The sequence below is a fragment of the Mastigoproctus giganteus genome, chromosome 4, assembly GCF_048544385.1.
Source record: "Mastigoproctus giganteus isolate SK-2022 chromosome 4, ASM4854438v1, whole genome shotgun sequence".
NCBI lineage: Eukaryota > Metazoa > Arthropoda > Arachnida > Uropygi > Thelyphonidae > Mastigoproctus > Mastigoproctus giganteus.
In genome coordinates, this window is record NC_143578.1 from 241543920 (window position 1) to 241565624 (window position 21705).

Below are 21705 nucleotides of genomic sequence, written 5' to 3' on the forward strand. Positions count from 1 at the left end.
TAGTCTTAAGCCTACAACCTTCTCTGATCACCAACACATCAAGAAATGGGAGGGATCCCTCTGTCTCTACCTCCAAGGTAAATTGGATGAAAGGGGAGAAGCTATTAAGCACATTAAGTATTTGATCTTTCTTCCCCATAGGGTTGGGTCCCACTGCTGTACCCCCGAGGATAAACAGAGAGAAATTATCAGTCACAGCAGACCTCAAGAAATGTGGCTACCCCCAGAGGGTTTTGGATAAATTTATTAGAGGGGTAGAGTCCACGCGTAGTGAGTAGTCTGCCCCTGTGATCACTGGGTATGTTCGGTTGTAGGTATTGGAGTTCCTGCTACTGTTAGAAGGTTGTGTTACCTCCAGTGAATATCTTTCTGTCATATTGGACCTGCATCACCCTGCAGTGCTTATTTTTACCTGGATTGCAGTGGATTCATTCAAGATGACAATGCAACTATCCACCATCAAAAATTGCATTTATATGGTTCAAGGAACATTCACAAAATATCCAGTGTCTATCCTTGCCACATAATTCTATAGATGTGAATCCAGTTAAGAATGTCTGGGATATAGAAAGGGCTGTTCTGCTTCACAGTTCTCTACCAATTGCAAATACAGCAGTTGACAAATATCCCGATGGAAGAATGATCAAATTTGGAGCTAGACTCCCTCACCTAGTGTAATCCATACCAAAACTTTTATGGGCTGTAATGTGAGCAAAAGGTGGTCCCACAAGATATTGAATAAAGGTTTCTAATTCTTTGGCCAGTGAATGTACACACACACGTGTGTGTGTGTGTGTGTGTGTTCTTTTGCTTTCCAATAACAGAGAACAAGTTCTAAAAAAAGAAATTGATTTTTTTTTAGAACTTGTATTTAAAACATATGTACTCCATAATTGCAAATGGTAACCAGTCTTGGTTGCCATTTGTCAGTAATAAAGCCAAAAATTGTATTGTTTTTTCTTACAAAAACAGACTATAGCTGATGTTTATCTTTTCATCTTGAATGCACAAGACAAAGAATAGCCTTCTGAGCTTACTCCTGTTCTCTGTTGCCTTTTTACACTTTTTATTCCACTGGTGTTTTCCCTTCTACTTGGAAATTTGCTCATATCCAGCCAGTTCCTAAAAAGATCGACAAATCCCTCCCATCCAGTTATCATCCCATGGAACTTACCTGTATTCTTTCCAAAGTAATGAAAAAATCCATCAACTGTCAACTCTTAGACTATCTCAAAGCTTTCCATCTGATCAATGATCGCCAGCATGGATTCCTTCCGTGTAGATCTATTGGTGATAAACTGGGTTATGTTACCCACCTATGGACAATCCAATGAAAAAGGTTGGTGAAACTCAAGCAATTGCTCTAAGGGATTTCTAAGACATTTCTAAGTCTTTTGATCACGTTTGGCATAAAGGTCTTCTAAAGAAGGTCATGGGGTCTTGTCAGTGATATACAGTAATTTTTCTAGTAGGGAAAAGGTGATTATCCCTTTGTATAAGGCAATGACCAGGCCACTCCTTGAGTACTGCATACAGGTCTGGAAGCCTCATTTTAGGAAGGATATGGAGTTGCTTGCTAGAAGGGGTCCTCTAACCAAGAAAGGCTTAAGTTCTGTAAATTGCAGCTTCTGGAGACTAGGCACCTCCGAGGCGAAGTGATTGAGGTGTATTAGGCCTTGAATAGATTGAGGAAGCTCAAATGCTGATGGGATTCTTCCTCTTGCTTGGATTACAAACTTGAGGGTGCATAAATTCAAATTGAGGAAAGACAGTTGCAGAATAGATGTGTGGAAATTCACCTTTAGCCAGTGAGTGGTTGATTGCTGGAACAAGCTTCTATTTGTTCTTGTGGAAGTTGATAGCTTAAATAAATTTAAGGAAGAACTAGACACAGATTTGGAACAAATGGATGGATAAAATGGAAAGGTTTTTTTTTTTTAGGCTGATGCTGTATAAGCTTGCTTTCCTGCGTCATATGCCTCTACTAATGCTAACCTTGCTCTGCACACTTGAATATCCACTACTAATTCCTTAAATGCTGATCTCCAGTGGGGCAAAGATAACTTAGTTAATTTCAGTCCAGAAAACTCAGTCTTGTCTTATATCTTGCAAAAAGATTCTTCTGTTCCTATACTTATCTTTGACAATACTTGGATTTCTAGATGTGATCACATATCTATATTAGGGATATCCTGATTTCTAATCTCTCTCTCTCTGGGCATAAGCATATCACAAATAGTACTTCCTCTAAAAAACTGTTTTCTTTTTCACTCGTGCCGTTACTTTGCTATTCACTCTGTACAAATCTGAAACCTGCCTTACCATTGAATATTGTTACCACAAACTGAGGTGGTGCCCCATAACCTTTCTCAGGTTTCTAGACTCCATTCAAGAGTTAGTTAATTAATTATCAATCTCTTACAAAGTCTCTCCACTCTCGGTCTCATAGATGTTCTGTTTCTGCTTCATGCTGTTTTTATAGATACTTCCGTGGGCGCTGTTCTTCTGAACGGGCTCCCATAATTCTTACTCTCTCTTCTCTTCCAAACTATTCTGAACACATACCGCAATCAGCATCCTTTTACTCTCCAACTTAAAATTCACAGAGCCAATGTTTTTTCTTTCTCATTTATTCCTTCAACAACTTCCTTCACGTGTATTTCCTGAAAATTACAGTCTACAGAAATTCGTCTAATACGAGGAGCATTCAATAAGTTATCTACCTACCTATGAAGGAAATGAGATAGAGGCAAAAACCTGTTTTTTATTTTTAAATGTAACTCCTCTGAACTTCAATACACTTGTTCCATTTTGTTAGAAATGGGCAAATACCAGACAAATAAAATTCTTTTTCCTGTCCATCAAAGAATGCAGAAATAGCAGGCTTCAGTTCATCAGCAAAGTGACGTCCACGTACATTTTTCTTGAGGTGTCTAAACAGGAAATAGTCTCTGGGGTCCAGATCCGGACTGTTAGGTGGATGGGTAAGCTCTGTAAAGTCACAGTCTCTCAAAGCAGCAGCAACAGCATGTGACCTGTGCACTGGTGCATAATCGTGAAGAAGCAGCACAACTCTGGAAAGTTTTCCACAGTGTTTTTCCTTTATGACATCCCTTAGGTTGTACAGTAGGGATGCTTATGATTCCACAGTGACTGTCTGCTTGTGTTCCAAGCAGTGCTTTTTTTGTAAAAAAATAGGTGCCGGTACTCATTCTTTGCTATCAGGAAAAATTAAAAGGATATGAAAAGTACTCTAAAAATTTTTTTTTCCTGATATTGTTACTTTCATAGTAATGTTTTTGGAATAAGAACAGCTAATTTAGTATATTAACACAGTTTATTAAGTATAAATTAATTATTCAAGTATATATAGAAAAATAAGTAAATGTGAATAAAATAAAGTAAATAAATCGGTCAACTACTGAGTGTCGGGCACTCGGGATGACACGAATGGTCGTTAGTGTAGTATCTCAAATAGAGAGCTTTATGGTAACTGAAAAAAGTTTCTAGTATCCCGGCTTGGCCTAAAACTTAGGAAATAACGAAAATGTTGTCTATTTGAGTCTTTCCAGTTGTTGTGAATGCCAAGGGTGGGAGAAGCGACTCCGACTTCTTCCTAGAGAATCGATTAAAGTCTCGGGGAAGAGGCGACTGGCAAGTGAGGGCCGTGCAAGACTCCGCGCAGGCACCTCTCCATCACCATCTGAGTATCTCCTTACCGGGACAACTCCAGCTTTGAAAATTGTTAAAAATACTTCTGGTCGCAAAATTTATAAATGACTTTTATAGAATTATTAACTAACTATTTAGCAACCTTTTTGTCACCAAAAGGAGAGTTACTTAGTACAAAGAGGCGCACTATCGAAGTGCAATAAAAAATTGTTTTTTTAATTTTAACACAAAAATAAATGATAGATTTCAATCGGAATAGTTTTCTCTTGATAAGCATCGAATAACGAATAGCTAATGTGATTTTTAAATTTTTAGTTCCATTAGCGACGGAAATAGAGAGGGGGACACGAAAATTACTCACATTTTCCTGTCTGGTGCCGCCATTTTTAATTTTAAAATTATATTTTAAACATACTCGTTGAGCTCTTTCCAACAGTGTAGCTATAGGTTGTCGACAACATTTTTATCCCCCACATTTTAACCCCCCTCTATTTCTCAGACAAATTTTTGTCAGCAATGATCGATATGGCGTTATGTTGGCCCACTTGATGTGCAAACCCATGCAAAATTTCTAGTCAATAGGTTGAGTGGTTCCAGAGATACAATGTTGTGACAGACAGACAACAGAGTGACATTTTAAGGGTCCTTCGTTAGACTATGGCCCCTAAAAATAATAAGTAAAAATAAATAACATAAGTAAAAATAATTTTATAATAAAGTTTTGTAGAATATTCCAAATTTTTATTAAGTTTTCATCTGATACCCTATGCCGACTTCTTTTCTTCTTCTTTATATGTATCGGTTGTTGAATGACGTTTCCGAAGCAGCCATGAATCGACATATATTGCTGGATCGAAACGGGTCAGCGGCAGGCATACAATTTTAAGAAACAGTAGTGAAGAAACTGTTTTTGTCATCAATGAAGCTCTGGTTGGGCTGACAGTCAGATTCATTTGTGAAAATCCTCGTTCACCTTCAATTGATGAAATTGGTATCATACTCAGAGTGTCCATCAAATTCTTCCGAAACCATCTTTTCAATTAGGTACCCCTGAAATCCACGAATTGCGTTTAACTGTAACCTAATAGACACTTTTCTAACTTCATTTTCACCAAATGCCAACAATTCATGTTAAAGGTTTAACACCTTTGTTGTCCTCTTTTTCCTTCTTTCGTCACCGGTATTGTCACTAGTTCTTAAACTGTGACCATGTGAACAGAGATAGGGAAAATTTACGGAAAAATGTGGATAATGCACTTCCGCGAAACAACAGATGGTTATTTGTCGGGGTAAAAGAAAAAAATCACTTTTCTAATTCTCGAACGGGGTGCTTACAGTTAATTCACAAAGGTGTCCAACCTACGGCCCGCCCGGAAAGTGAACTAAAACAGCATTTTAAATTTTGTTAATTATCAAAAAAATCTCATTAAATGGTTTTGTTCAGTAAATGTAATTGTGTATTGTACCTAATGAAATTTTCGAATATTTTCAATTTTACTTTTACATGCAACAAGATATGGAAAATGTAACACACTAAAGAAATCTAACTTGGAATTTTTTTTAATATGGCCCCTGTATGGGAAATATTTGGACACCACTGCAGTAGAAGGTGGACCAGAGCCCATTGGGAATACACCTTGATCTGCTCACTGTAGACCAGCGTGACTTCTCCGTATGTGAGACGGGTGGTCGGATAGTTTTTACCAGGTACCACTAAGTTGTAGAATGGTAATTAATCCCTTCAGCTCTCTTAATTTGCACAGTAGCACTAATTTCCTAAATTGCCTGAAGGCCAGAAATGCGAACAGGGCGTACCGAGTTAATTCTCTCCTAATCCATTCGCTATATGAAAATTTTCTTGCTCAACGGAAACTATTTTAAATGTAACTTCCAAGGGGAATTCAAAATAATTAAACAGAGGTCCGACTGAGTAATTTAGAATTATAAAAATGGTTATACAGTTTTATATAGAAAATATCTTAACAATAGACAGTGAAAAATGTAAATTTAGTTAAATAATTTTAAGCTTATTTGAATAGTAGAAAAACGTGAAAAAAATTTACAGAATATTGCAAATTTTAAAGTGCACTGCATCCAAATGTCACACGTCACTGTTAATAAAGATGCCGGTACGCCTTACCGTCACAAAAAACCACTGGTTCCAAGTAATGAATGTACAAAATTTCCTCAGTATCCCAAAAAATGGTGGCCATAATCTTGCCAGCTGAAGGTTGTGTTGAAAATTTTTTGGATGGGGTGAACCCTTGGGTTTCCATTGCATTGATTCTTGCTTGGTCTCAAGATCTCAATGATGAACCCATGTTTCATTATATGTTACAGGCCTGGAGATGAAAGTTTCAGGATCCCTTCCACAAAGCTATAAATTCTCCTCACAACACTGTACGCTGAATTGCTTCTGCACAGCAGTTAGAAATCTGGGGATCCACCTTGCACTAACCTGTGACATCCCCCTAGAGATTTGGGACACCTTTAAATGTCTGTCATTCAGCACAAGTTTCCACAGCTTGGCACATTTCTGGAGTGGTCACCAGAGGTGTATTGCTAAAAAAAAATAATACCGGAACGCTCATTCTCCAGAAGACTATATGATCACGCCACATCAACTGTACAGTAACTTAATCAAACTTCAGACTCACGGTTCATAGAACAACCGGTTCTAGCGTTCAGCACATTGCGAATCAAAATGCAGCTTTTGCACACATCACAGTATATCTCATTCGTTGGATGTCTTTATCTAACACATTGTACTTTAGTAAGAAATGTTTAAGTTTCATTGCAAAATTTATATTTTTGTTTTTAAATAAATTTTTAAAGAAATCTGTTAATTTTAAAGATTACTATTAATATATATTTTTAGTAGCATTGGGTAAAATCGATATTATTTCTCCCTCCCCTTTGATTATGCCATTGTTTCATAATATTAGGTGTATAAATTTAATGATTTTCTATTATGACATTTAGAAAAAAGTACTGGAACGTTGTTCCGGTGCATTCTGGCCCGAATATGCCACTGGTGGTCACTGTCACAGGCCTTCCTGAACATGGATCACCTTCAATGGACTCTCAACCCCACTTGAATTGTTTTTACCAGAATTTCACTCTGAAGGTGCACTGTTGCCATACACAGCCATCATCTTTTCATGAACAGCCTTTGGCACATTTCCTTCTTTGGTGGGAAACTTGATGACTGAATGATGCTTCAGTTTCAACAAATCCATAATTTCCTTTCTGTTATAGCAGCACAACCTTAAAACATAATGGGATCGAAATTAGTATGATTCAAGTTGAGATGTTTAGGAACATGATAAATCATGAATCATTGAAATATAACTATGGGAAGTACCTTAGGTAGATAATTAATAGAACGTCCTTGGTATCATCAAGTGACCTTAGGTAGATAATTTATAGAACGTCCTTTGTATCATCAAGTGTCTTCTTTCATCTTTTCAGCCTTCAACCCACACACGGTGCTAAGTGCTCTAGGTTCTAATACCTTTTGTGTTGAGGTTTTCATTAAAAAAAGGAAGGGAAAAAAAATAGAGGACCTTGTGTAGTTGTGCTAGAGTATAAACAGAATATCTGTTTCTCTTCAATCTCTCTTCTTGGCCAGTTTCCCTCACCTTTTCCCCTCCATCACATTTTTTATCAACATCTCACCTCACAATGTGTCCAATCCAGTTTCTCTTCCACATCCAGATCATTCAAACATCTCTTCTCACCCGTCGTTTTCAAGAGGTTCACATCTGGTGGGTTCACAAGAGGTTCACATCTGCAGGCATGGCACACCTGGGTCCCCAAGCTAGATGTCATCATTCCTCTCTTTATTGGCAGTTCCCTTTTACTTGTGATCCTTGTTCTTACTTTTATTTTTTTACAGTGAGAGTCAGGTACTTGTCTCAACTAAATTGTGGACAGTTGGTAAAGACAATGGGAAACTGCCCTCAACTTTTTATCATTAGATCTGGCGTTAGAAACTTACCAGTGAGCAAGATGCCAGGCCTGCCAGGAAGGTTTTTGAGGTCTTCTAAGTCATTCATCAGCAAAACCCCCAAAATGTAAGCAAGAAAACATATAGAGAATATGGTGGGAAGAGAAGAAGAAAAATAGGTAACTAGAATGTTAGGACAGTGAAGAGATTGTGTAAATCAGAGAACTTGAGACAGGAAATGGAAAGGTAAAAATAGACGTGTGTGACAAGATGGAAAGGAGAATTTATAAGTGATGGGGTATGGAATTTGTATTCTAGTAGTAATGGGAATGGAATAGGAGCAGTTTTTGAGTAAGCAGGTATTTGAAAGTGTGGAAGTGGTGGAATATATTAAGGATGGACTGATGGTAGTAAGGTTGAAGACAGGACCGTTTTCTTTGAATATTAAGATGTTTTGATTTGGTTCCATTATTCTGAAAAGCATACATTGATCAGATTACTTATTTTCTTCAAGTGATAGTAAAATTATGTAATACTGTTCTGTAAATATTTTCAAATTTGAGCATAGATATGAGATTTTACATCTTGGGAGGAAGACTGTTAGTATATTTTGCATTAAATTTAATATAATGTATTTGTTTTTGTGTCTGAATCTTTTTAACGTAAAAGTATGGCTCTTCTGTTTAGATCATATACACCTGCTGTACCGGGCCAGGACTATCAACAATATTATCAATACCCTGGTTATGACTACCAGACCTACTATGCAGCATGGCAAGGTTATCAGCAGCAGTACTATGGCTATGGATATGATCAAGCATATGCAAGTTATGATCCTAGCTACCAGCAGCAATATGCACAGGTAAGAAAATAAAATGTGTTTGTATAGATTGATATATAATATAGCAAAAGCCTACAGCTTTTGTGTACTAGCCAAAAAAATATAAAATAATTAAATAATGACAATAATAATAATAATAACAGAGGGAACACAGTTAAAGCCATAAACACTTATGCAGTCCCAGTGCTAACATACTTCTTTGGGGTCATAGATTGGACTAACAACGAGCTGGAAGATATCATGAGAAAGACAATGACAATGATGACCAAGAGCCGCCAACACCACCCGAAATCTGCCGTGGAGAGACTGACAATTGGCCGGGAAGAAGGAGGAAGGGGCCCTGATAGACCTCATTGAGCAACAGAAGACAGTGATAGTTAACCTGAAGGATTACTTCCAGAAACACACAGCAGCACTCCACCAGGCCATAAGGAAGATAGACAAGCGGTATACCCCACTCAACCTAAGCGAAGCGTCCCTGCCCAACCAGGAGGTACAAATGAAGCTAGAAAGATGGGCAGAGAAGACACTCCATGGCAGACACTACAATGATCTCCATCAAGATTACATAGATAAAATTGCTTCCAATGCATGACTCACGAGTGGGATGCTCTTCCCCGAGACTGAAGGATTCATGCTCGCCATCCAAGACCAGGTAATCAACACCAGGAACTAGAGAAAATACATCGCTAAGGAACCCGGAGTGTCTGATGATACATGTCGACAATGCCACCTGGCCTCAGAAACGATCCAACACATCACTGGGGAATGCAAGTTAATCACCCAGACTGAGTACACTTATAGACATGACCAGGTAGCCAGGATAATACAACAGAAGCTAGCAAGGAAATACCAGTTGGTCGAAGAAAGTGCGCCGTACTACAAGTACGAACCCCAGGCAGTACTAGAGACCTCAACCCACAAGCTGTACTGGGACCACACCATAATAACGGATAGGTCCATCCCACACAACAGACCGGACATAACCCTTGTGGACAAGAAGGAAAAGGCTACCTATCTGATTGACGTAGCAGTACCCACCACTGGCAACCTGCAGAAAACCAATGGGGAAAAAATCAGGAAGTACATGAACCTAAGACAGAAGTTCAAAGAGATGTGACATATGCAACAAGTAACGAACATAACAGCCTAGCAGCAGTAGGTCTCCCAGCGAATACCTACAAGGAACTCCAGAAAGTCACAATCCTGAACATCTGTAGGATTGTCAGAGAGTTCCTCGACCAACATAACAACACCCACCCTGTGTACTTGGTAGCAATACCCGTCACGAGGTGGAACCTCCAATCAGGGAGAAATAATATAAGAGTAGTAATAATAATAAAATAACTAAATAAAAAGTAAAGAAACAGAAACCAGAACATTATGAAAGAGCAGCTTTTGACCAAAGTTAGTGGTAATCTTAAGAGGAATTATAGGAGTAATGATTAAATTTTGAAATGATTACCATAAGTTTTATTTGAGATATGTTTATATTGTTGAAAATTAATATGAAGAGGGGAACACCACCCAATATTAATTTTCATCAATACCGACTCTGGAAGACATTTAGTTGAAGATGCCATCTGAATAACTGAAAAAATTATTTCTCCAGTTTTTGCCTACACATATCTAAAGCATTAAATATTTTATAATTTCATGTTCTATTTTGCAAATATTCCTTGATGCTTACCATGACTTCAACTGGTGTTTCTTTTTTTTTATGTCATCTTGTGGCATGTCATCCTGTTCACCCTGAACAGGATGGTATGTCACAAGAGTTCTTCACAAATTCTCGTTTGAGAGATCAAATTTGAGGTCAGGCACTTTCCAAGCATGTTCCGGACTGGGGACAGATCTGTTGATCTCACAGGCCATCGGAGGACATTTACGTAATGTTGACAATATGTGGATGGACATTATATAAGAAAAGTAGTAAAGACTTCTTTACTAATTTTGTATTTAGTTTGTCAGAGGTTGTTGACAAACTGAATAGATATTTTGCATATGCTTTCACACATGACGAATTTTTTTAGGGATTGGTATGCAAGAAGTATATTAAGTTATAGGGAGTTAAATGATTTTGTGATAACTGGGAGGAAAATGGAAAAGACTTGTACCTAAATAAAAATAACGCACTTGGAGCAGATGATATCTATCCAATTATATTGAGAGAGGCAGCAAAAGAGGTCAGCAAACCTTTAGCCATAATTATGAGAGTGTCCTTGGATTCAGGAGAGGTTCTTATGGACTAGAGATGTGCAAATATATCCCTAATTCTCAAAGAAGTATCAAAGAGCTGAAGTGAGTAATTGTAGACCTATAAACTTAACGATTTGTTCTAGGGAAAATAATGGAATCATTGGTTAAAGAAGTAAAGCAGGAATATATGGGTAGGAATGCAGTTATGTGGCAGTCACAGCATGGATTTGTTAAGGGGCAAGTGTGTGACCAGTCTGATTTGGTACTATGATGCAGCATCAGAGGAACTGGATGCAAAAATAATCAGAAAATCTTTTTATATTGTTCCACATAAAAGGTTGCTGTACACATTGGAGCAGTGTGGCATTAGGGGCAAGTTACTGGTATGGGTAAAGGGATAGTTGAGTGGGAGAAGACAGAATGGTTATCAATGGTCACTGCTCTTCTTTGACTAATGTTATTAGTGGAGTCCCAGGGTTCAGTGCTGGGCCCATTGTTGTTTTCAATATTTATTAATGATACTGATGAAGCATATCAGGCCTAATGTTGAAATTTGTAGAAGATGCAAGTTTTCAGGGTGATCAATGATAGTAATCATGTCTATGCCACTGTAACAAGATCTAAAAAAATTAAACATTGACAAAAGCAAGGTACTGCATATGGGTAGCAGTAATCCCAGAATAACATACCAACTGCATGGTACTGCACTCATGGTAGTTGAGAATGAAAAAGACCTGAAGATAATTGTGCAGTTGGACATGAACTTCTTCAAGCAGTGCAGACAAAACCCCATGAGCCGCCAAAACAGCTCATGGGGGTTTTGTCAATGATGTACAGCAATTTTTCCATCAGGGATAAGGAAGTGATTATCCCATTGTATAAGACATTGGTTTGCCACACTTCTTGAGTACTGTATGCAGGTCTGGATGTCTCATTTTAGGAAGGATGTGGATCTGTTTAAACAGGGGCAGAGGGCAAGTTTAGTGAGGAGAATAAAAGGGGCTTTCAGCCAGTGGGTAGTTTAAATAAATTAAGGAGGAAATAGGGAAATTATTAGAGGAGTTGGATAGATGATCTGTTTTTTTTTTTTTTTGCTGATGGTGTATAAACTTGATGATTCCTTGTGTCATTTGCCACTACTAATACTATAATCCGTTGTAAAACTCGTTAAATGTAAATATAATATAATTAATCAGGATACTTTTCCATATAACAAAATTATAGATTTAGATTGTAAAAATTGTGAATTTTTTAAAAATATTTTCTTATCCCATACAATACCCAAATAAGCTAATATGATGGCACTTATGATTTCAACTATGGGATTCTGCCTTCAGGCCAGAATAGGGGTGCCTACTGTATACAATTCACTGTATCCCATATTTTAAAAATTGTGTATAGGTTTCGAACAATTGCCAGGTTCAAGGTATTCAGTTGACTGATCAGTGTTAAAAGTAATTAAAAATATAGATATGACAAAGTAACAAATTTAAACACAAGAATTTTAATCTATCTCAGTTGAAAATAATGTCCTAAAAAAAAAGAATGCTTCAATTTTGCGGAGTCAGCTTTTTGAAACAACCAAAATCTTTTACCTATTCTTGGCAAATAATATATACAATTAGTTCGGAGTAAAAAAATTCTTCTAAGACCTTACTTTGCCATTTTATGTTTCATTTATTGAGAAAGAAACAGTTGACCTTATCTTCTGTAGCATGTCTTTCATGATACTGGCCTTGCATGAATTTTAGAACTATGTTACCTTTATTTAAGCTATTTTAATCATTCAAACAAACTTTACATAATAATTTAATTCGCAAACTAAATTAAGCAAAAAATTTATATACATTCCTGTAAAAAAGATACCAACAAAACTTCTATTTCTGTTTTTGCTTCAGCCTTAGCAACTTTGTGGCAAATTAAAATAAGCAACCATCTGCAAAAAAATTTTTTTTTGTGCTTCTCAGTTTTTATTATATAGATCACCTCTCTTTGCTTCTCACTCCTCAAGCCCCAAGTTTTCTCCCTTGAACACTCCTGTTGCTTCCAGTTTCTAACAACAGCTGTCAAATGCTCTTTAAGTTGCTATGTATTTTGCTGAAATTACATAAATGACCACTTGTGCTCCTACACTTCTGAGTAATGGCTACTATTTTATTTTCACATAAATGAAGTGAAATGTACAAAAGTATGATAGGAACTTATTTTTCAAATGGAATTTTATTCCATTTGTTATATATAAAGTTGATAGTTGTGGATTTAAGACTTGTACTAACGGGTAACTTTACATTTTGGTATCAGAATTTTAGGGAAAATACCAGGGAAAAAATATTCTAGATCTGATCACCTCCCATGATGAACCTGCTGATGTCATAGGACTAAGATTACAGGAACCATTAACCATTAGCTGGCAATGATCACAGAGATCTCAGTTGGATGATGATGAGGAGGGGGGGACAAAGAGGGGGTAGCAGTTGTTGAAGACAAAGAAAGCTATTCCAATTTAGTAGCCTACTGTCAGAATTCCGCTTCTTGATTAGACCGGGGTTTGAGCGCCTGTGACCACCAAATACGGAGGATGCGGAAAGGTCAGGGAATGACCACTGCATATCCTCGGAGCAATATGGCCTTAGTTGCTAATGCTCCTAAAAACCAAATAACAACAACAACAACTGCCAGCATTCATTCTCTCTCTCTCTCTCTTCTCCCCCCCCCCCCCAGAATTCAGATAAGTCTTTGCACAATCTTACTTATTTGTAATCGTTCTTTAGGTGTTACTTCTGTAAAGGAAGGGGATGAATCAGATTGGTCCACTTGATATCGGTGGTTCGACTGTTGATGATCCTGCTCAGGTAGCTGACAAACTGAATGAGTATTTTGCATCTACATTCACACATGAGCAATTCTCAATTCTGTAAGGGGGGACAGAAGTTTAGGTAGCTGACAAACTGAATGAGTATTTTGCATCTACATTCACACGAGAAATTCTCAATTCTGTAAGGGGGGGACAGAAGTTTACTAAACTCTAACAGGGAGCTAAATGATTTTGTAATAACGGAGAGCAAAGTGGAGGAGAAACTGTTGAAGTTAAATATAAGGAAGTCACCTGGGGCAGATGGAATCTATCCAATTATATTGAAGATATATTGAAGGAGGCAGCAAGGGAAGTTAGCAAACCCTTAGCCACAATTATGAGATCATCCTTAGATTCAGGAGAGGTCCTCATGGACTGGAGATGTGCAAATGTACATCCTCAATTCACGGGGGGGGGGGTTCAAAGGATGACACAAATAATTATAGACCTGTTAAACTTCTGTTCCGGAGAAAATAATGGGGTCATTGGTTCAAGAAGTGATGCAGGATCACCTAGGTAAGACTGCAATAATAGTTCAGACACAGCATGGGTTTGTTAAGAAGAAATCTTGAAATCAATTTGATTAGATATTATGATGTGATCAAAGGAACTGGATGCAAAAAATAATCTTAATATCATATACTTAGATTTTAGGAAAGCTTTTGATACTGTTGCACATGGAAGACTACTATACAAATTGGAGCAGTATGACATTAAGGATTAAGGGCAAGTTGCTGGTATGGATAAAGGGTTGGTTGAGTGGGAGAAGATAGAGAGTTGTAATCAATGGACATTGCTCTTTGTGGACTAATGTTATTAGTGGAGTCCCCCAAGGTTTGGTGTTGGGCTCATTGTTGTTTTCTGTATTTATCCATGATATTGATGAAGGTATATCAAGCTTAATGTTCAAGTTTGCAGACTATATAAAGGTTGGCAGGGTTGTTAATGACACCAGTGACAGTATGCTGCTGCAACAGGATCTAGAGAAGTTGAGCAGATGGACTGAGAGGTGGCAACTGAAGTTAAACATTGAGAAATGTGAAGTACTGCATATGAGTAGGAGTAATCCCAGAGTAATGTACGGTTGTGTGGTACTGCACTCAGGGTAGTGGAGAATGAAAAAAACCTGTGGATAATTGTGCAGTCAGATATGAACTGTTCTGAGCAGTACAGACAGGCTGTAAGTGTAGCTCATGGGGTCTTGTCAATGATATACAGGAATTTTGCTAGCAGGAATAAGGAGGTGATTATTCCCTTATATAAGGTAATGGCCAGGCCACACCTTGAATACTGTGTATTGGTCTGGAGGCCTCATTTTAGGAAGGATGTATAGCTGCTGGAACGAGAACAGAACAAGATTGGTGAGTGGAACAAAGGGTTGCTCTTACCGAAGGTTTAAGTTCTGCAAATCGCAGTGCCTGGAGAGTAGGCACATGCGAGGTGATCTGATTGAGGTGTATAAGGCCTTGAATAGGGTGAGCAAGCTGAATGCTGATGGGATTCTTCCTCTTGCTCAGATTAAGGACCTGAGGGGACATAGATTCAAATTTAGGAAAGACAGTTGCAGAATGGATGTGCAGAATTTTGGCTTTAGTCAACACATGGTTGATTGCTGGAAGAAATTTCTACCTGTCCTGGAAGTTTATAGTTTAAATAGATTCAAGGAAGAACTGGACAACTTTTGGAGCAAATGGATAGGTGAAGTGAGAAGGGTTTTTTTTTTTTTTATGACTGATGAGGTAGAAGCTTGCTTTCTTGTATCACCTTGTGCTTTTGAAATTCAAATTCAAATCCTCTCAATATTCCTTGTTGATACGATTCACTTTGATAAACATTTAAAATTCTATTATGTGATATAATAGTTTTTTTTTTTTTTTTTTTTAGTGGTGCAGCAAAAGTCCAGGGATTCCTTGCACCATATAGCTAGTCCAAATATCAAATACTAATCTCCGAACTACAATATATGATGTGCCTTGCTATGAGCATTTGACAGTGTGGGCATTGATTACCGATATAGTATTTTTACAATGCATTTTCAAATTATAGTAAACTAAATCTCGTTTAATTTACAATTTTGACTTCTTAATCAGCTACAAAGGAAATCTTTAAAAATATATATAGAGAGAAATTTTATGCAATGTAAAATTAATGAAATACTTTACCTTTTTTATAACCTCATTCTCCCATGAATTAAAAGCTCTTTATGCAGTTACATCTAAATCATTGTATTGTAGTTGTAAACTTTTTAATATTCAGGTTTTTACCCAGGGAAAAAACTGAATTTTTCTAGTTTAAACTAGGAATATTTAAGTTGTATCTTCGTATGCATAGAATTAAAACAGAAATGTGTGAAAAGAATAAAAACAAGTTAAAATGTAGGCATTGCATTATGTTTCAGGGACATTTGATTTTTTTCATAAAGATAAATTTTTTGTAATTAACTTTTATTTGATTATTTTTATGTATCATTCTAAATAGATGCATTCTGAAATTTAATGAAAATCCAGAAATGGGTTTCAAGGAAATAATAATAAATAAAACCAAGACAGAAATCCACATTGTATTTCTGTTTGTTTGATTTTAATGAAGGTTTGGAGTGGCTTTAGTAGTAGTTATTGTTACTTGTTGATGGGTGAATGGATGGATGAGCATGCTGAAAATGATATCTGCTTATGCATTTGCAAATGCATCTAAAAGGAGACTGACTAATATTGAGGATGGAAAAAATTTAAGGTATAAGTTGTATTTGTGTCAAGAGAATCAATAGAAATAGCATTATACTCAGTTATCCAGCTCAAGTGCCTGGTATAATAATATTAGATGGAAACTATTAGCATTAATATACATAGCAGTGATTGCTCTTAAAGAATATGGGAACTGTATAATCTCTGGGATGTGAAGTGAAATTTCATTATATTGTTGGTTGATTGCTATTGGCAAGAAACTGGTGTCACCTTGTGGGTGGGGTAATTAAAATGAATGCTATTTCAGTAAATCTCGAGTCTGTACAAATAGGTAGTGAAGAGTTAATATCTTCACTACCTACATGGATTTGTTACTATCACTCTGAAAAATCAAGTTTTGAATGAGGAACTGCTGAAACAGCAGTTACTTTAAAAAGTGCTTAATTGTTAGGTGCATTGCCAGTGAGAATTAACTGTAAAATTGAATGTTTAAAGCAGAATATATTACAATTGAAGAAGTCCTCAAGATAGCAAAAATATTTTCAACTTTTTCGATAGCAATAGAGTTGCTGTTGCTTCAAGCAACCTTAATTTGATCTAATTAACAGAAAATCCTCCATATTGTCATTTGGGCAATCCCTGTTACCCTGAAAAATAAATTTCTGTCCCAGAGTAGCCCGTTCCACACTGACCTGGGTTGCTGGTACACCGAAAAGAACAGTGGCAAGTTAGTTGGTGCAAGTGTGGATAGTTTAATTTATTTTCATTCCAAACTTCCAAAATTTCCCTTTTCATTTTAAACTTCCCAACCCATTGAAAAAAATAAAATAAAATATTGTCAAGCTAAATAGATGGAAAAGAGATGTGAAATAAATAATGGTTTTTGGTTTAGGTTTAATTTCAGATTTCTTTTCTTATTTTTCTTTTCCGTTCACTTTTATTTCCACTCTGACCAAAAATATTGGTTTTTCCCAGTTTCTTAATTTTAATTGTGTGTTGGTTTTTATTGAGGCAAAGATAACATATTTATTTAAAGTGTACTGAAATTAACAAATCTTATCTCACATTTCAAATAATTGCAAGTTTATATACAGGAAGAAGTACTACTGAATTATCAAAATCCAAATTATCAGCTGATCTAATCACTGCTGAAATATCTGAAGTCATACTCAGCCTGTCATTGTTTCCCTCAGAGTAGGTCATTATTATTATTTTTGATAGTACACATACAGTTTAAACTCAGAACTTATTCTGAAAATTATTTCTGACCTGAAATATATCTTAAATGTAATATTTTCTGGAATGTTTATTTGTTGGGCTTCTTGTTTCTCTCTCTTTTCCATTAAATGTGTTCTTTTCCATACTTTATCTCTTATAGTATAGCAAATTATGGGATTTCCTATAATAAATTTATTTTATTACATAATTCTGTCTTTTATTTCTTTTATTACAAAATTCTGTCATTTGTTGACTTCCCTACATTGCTATTACATTATCTTAACAAGATAACACAAGTTACATATTACTATTAATATTACAAGGCAATGCAGTATCGTATAATACCTTAGTGCAGTATCACAAGCTAGTTTAATATTTTAATGCTAGTGAAAGGATAGGGAGAACAATATGTTATCATCAAACAATAGGCCTGGATTATCTTGAAAACTTGTTAAGATGTAATATTTAATGGTCATTCCAAGATTTCTCTTATTGTTCTGCAATACCTCATAAATAGATGTTTTACTTTCAAAAATTATCTATAAATAAAATATGAAATAGTATAGATGTAGAATTTTAAAATTCCTTCCTTTATTTTCATATCATAGGTCTCAGTTATTCCAAAAAAAAAAAAAAAAACATGAAATGAGTTTAATTTTCTAAAATAGCTGCTTCTATTCAGTGATTTCTCCTCTATATCATTGAAATACTGAATTAAATTAGGGTTTGGTGTTAGCAACATAATGCAAGAAAGCAAAACTCATATAGCACTATTTATGTCCCCTTATGTGTGTCATCTGAGAAAGAGTAGAGATGCTGTCACATGTAGTTTGCTGAACCCTCCCTTTTAAATATTTTTACACTTCAGTTAGGTTTCCATGTAGATGCCTAGTTTACCGAGCCCGCAATTTATATAACATCCTTCTCTCATGGTAAGAATATCCTTTTGTGCCCCAACTAATCTTCTTTGCACTCATTCCAACAGATCTATGGCCTTCCTAAAATGAGGTTTTTAAACCTGCATGCAATATTCTGGATGTGGCCTAACCATTGCCATATACCATTGGATAATCACCTCTGTCCCTGCTGGCAAAGTTCCTGTATATATCACTAATAGAGTCCCATGTTTAGCAGCCTTCTTTTGTGCTGCTCAGAGAATTTCATGATTCATCAGCCTTTAAATAATTGTGGCAGCAGACAGTGTGATGGCTACAGAGACCTTAAAGTTAAAAATGTCTGCAGGTGACTGTTCCCATTTGTAATTTTACTTTGATTAAAATGTTAGCTTTTGTTAAAATACACATGCAATATTCATAAATGTAAAAACAGAAATGAGTTTGAATTTCTCACCTGTTCATCTTCACTTGCAAAATCTAAAATTGTTAAAGCTTTTCATCATGATTTTCATTTTTAAATAAATTTCATAAGTGCAGTTTCATAGCATAAAGCTAAAACATTAAGATTTCATTTATAACTCTAGTAACTTGGAATATCTTTTTCCCTTTCCAGTATTATGACACAGGTTATGACGTTTCAGATAATATAATAGAGGGTAAGTCAGTTATTTATTTGAATCCATTTCCATAAATATGCATGCTTCTGGAGGTCTTTTGTGATGTAGGTGGTCTACTAACCATTGATTTTTTTCTTTCAAATTCTTATTTTTTTATTTATTTTTTTTGTCCATTTTTCTGGTTCAAGAATATATATGTATGCTGTAGGTTTACTGACCTTTTTACTATCCTTTTTTAAAGCCAAATTTTAGTTTTCTTCCTATTTAATAATATGTGTATTTATATATATATGCATCTAAAAATAAGTTTCTGCTGTAAATTTTTATAATTTAAGTTCGTATTTTATATACATATAAAAAACACATCGTGGTACTTTGCATGTATGTATGTGCGCAAGAAATATAGAAATTACCAAAAAAATTTATATTTTAAAATATTGTTTCTTTGCAACACCTGTTTGCTTCTCATTGCAGAACATGACATCCAAATTGATGTTGAACAACTAAATGAAGAACTTATGAGGAAAAATGAGGTAAGCACTGGGGCCAAAAATAAATAAATAAAAAGTATATATATATATATTTAAGTTATGTATTTATTCATTCATTTATGTGAAATATAAGCACTCCAAACTTCTCATAATGCACTTTAGGGCATCATTCAATGTGAACCCTCACCTAAAATGAAGGTTAGATTGTGGCTGCTATAGCTGTTAACTGGTTTAAATATGCTCTTTCCTCATTGAATGTGAACCCTCACCTAAAATGAAGGTTAGATTGTGGCTGCTATAGCTGTTAACTGTTTTAAATATGCTCTTTCCTCTGCTATTACATCTTTTGAATTTTGGCATTAAAGGAAGATGTGGTGTTTGTTTTCAGCAGAACAGCATTGTTAGCTATAAACAAATTTTTGTTATGCACTGACAAACTACAAAAGAAGAAAGCAATATTTGCTTTCTTGTTTTTTTTTTTTTTTTTTCTTATATGCAACCAGTTTGATGTCTGTGAATCCAACCATAGTGGATTCATTTGTGAACTTGGTTTAGCCTTGGAGCAACTGAAGAGTAACACTGAAACTTCAGTTATACACTATTTAATTATTTAACTATGATTAACAGCTAAATCAGCATTATGGTCAGAATTGTTAAAGAATCTGTATGAAAAGTTAATCTTGAGTTTGCCTTCCAAAGTGAAAAATGTAATCATGGATGAAATTTAGGGATATGCAGCTTTTCGATATTACTTTTGACTAAAAATGCTGAATATACTTAACCATTTAAACATTTGATCATGCCTTCTATTGATTAAAGAATAGAGAGCGTGATGTCAAATTTGTAGATGATGTAAAGATTAGGAGAGTGATTAATAATCAGCTCCAAGCAAAACTCCTTTGGGATGATCAGAAAAGTGTCAGTTATATTTTAACAAAGAAAAATGCAGAGCCTTAAACTTGGGGAATATTAACCCTAAATTAGCTTATACATTAGGTAGGGTTGAAGTAAATTCGGTATAAGTGAAAAATGTAATCATGGACGATGTTCAGGAAGGAGACAATATGGACAACCATGAAATTTTCCAAGCAACATAGAGAGGAAGCAAAGAAGGGCCAGGAATAAAAAATATTAGATATTTATCAAATAAAAGATTATTTGATAAATCACTGATTAGGACGCCTTCAATAATTTACTGAACATTTTCTTGTAGAGAAAGGGAGGTCATAATCCCATTGTATAAGGGATTATGACTAAGTATGAAACTGCATGAAAAAAAAAAAAGACAAACTTCTTGAAAGGGTTCAAAGACAGGCAGTGTATCCCTTGATGCAATCTGCAAAACAATGCCTGTATAATAAAAGCCTTTGAATATGTAGTCTACTGACCTTGTTAACCTTTGGTAAGTCCTTGATGCTGTCACTGACATTTTCTCTCTGGGAGTTAAATATCATTTCCTGATGGAAATAATATTTAAGTGGACCAAATTTCAACAAAGTTTGGTCATTCTGTGATAACCATATCCTCTGCCTGCACCTTCACAATGGGGACTGTTGTAACCCTGGGTTTAACCCCTGTGCAAGTCTTGAAATATGTCATACTGGAGGTGACCACCCAGGTGTGAACCAACTAATGCATAAGCAGAGATCAAGGTGTATCGTCCACCACACAGGAATGCCACCTGGCAATACCACCACTTTGCTTATTGGAGGCTTGAAATGGTGAAACCCATGTTTAGTCTCCAGAGCAAAGCTCCGGCAATCTCCTCCATCATGCACAATGATTGATGTCTTTTGAGGTTATGATGGTGGTGAGATCCAATAATCCATACATTTCGAGAGCACAGTTCTAAAACAGTATTCACAGGCTGGCTGCTAGATTCCACTGGATGGAATCTGTAGATAACTCTCTGGTAGGAGGCAACTAATGTATAATCTCACTGCCTCTATTCTGCTAGATATAGTGGCTGGAGAGAGTCCGAGTAGTTGGTTTGCCAGGGTGGAGAGGAATTATGAGGGCCACATTATGTTAAGGAACTGGGTATATTCATGCCATGTCCAATCCCCAAAAATTTCATTACTTCATACAACATCCTCCCCTCCTTTCCTTACTACTGAATTCATCACAAATAGTCCACCTAATAGAACAAACTTATCTGCAAAACGTTTGAAGCCTCCCAAACACTTCCTCATTCATTTCACAAATACACGTGGTCTCAGTTCCAATCTCACTGATTTCCACTTAGTTTGCCAAGCCTAAATTACTTTTCCCCGACAAAATCCCA

The 21705-nt window shown here is 36.0% G+C and overlaps 1 protein-coding gene across 2 annotated transcripts in view; it reads left to right on the forward strand.

Annotated features, from left to right (window-relative positions):
• Secp43 (tRNA Selenocysteine associated protein) overlaps positions 1 to 21705 on the forward strand; it is a 179218-nt gene that overhangs the window by 131301 nt on the left and 26212 nt on the right. The window contains exons 8-10 of one of the 2 annotated variants that reach the window (XM_090372127.1): positions 8309 to 8483; positions 18927 to 18969; positions 19405 to 19463. In XM_090372127.1, coding sequence (XP_090228253.1) covers positions 8309 to 8483; positions 18927 to 18969; positions 19405 to 19463 — 277 coding nt within the window. The remainder of the gene's footprint in view (positions 1 to 8308; positions 8484 to 18926; positions 18970 to 19404; positions 19464 to 21705) is intronic. The other variant, XM_090372128.1, reaches the window with a different exon arrangement.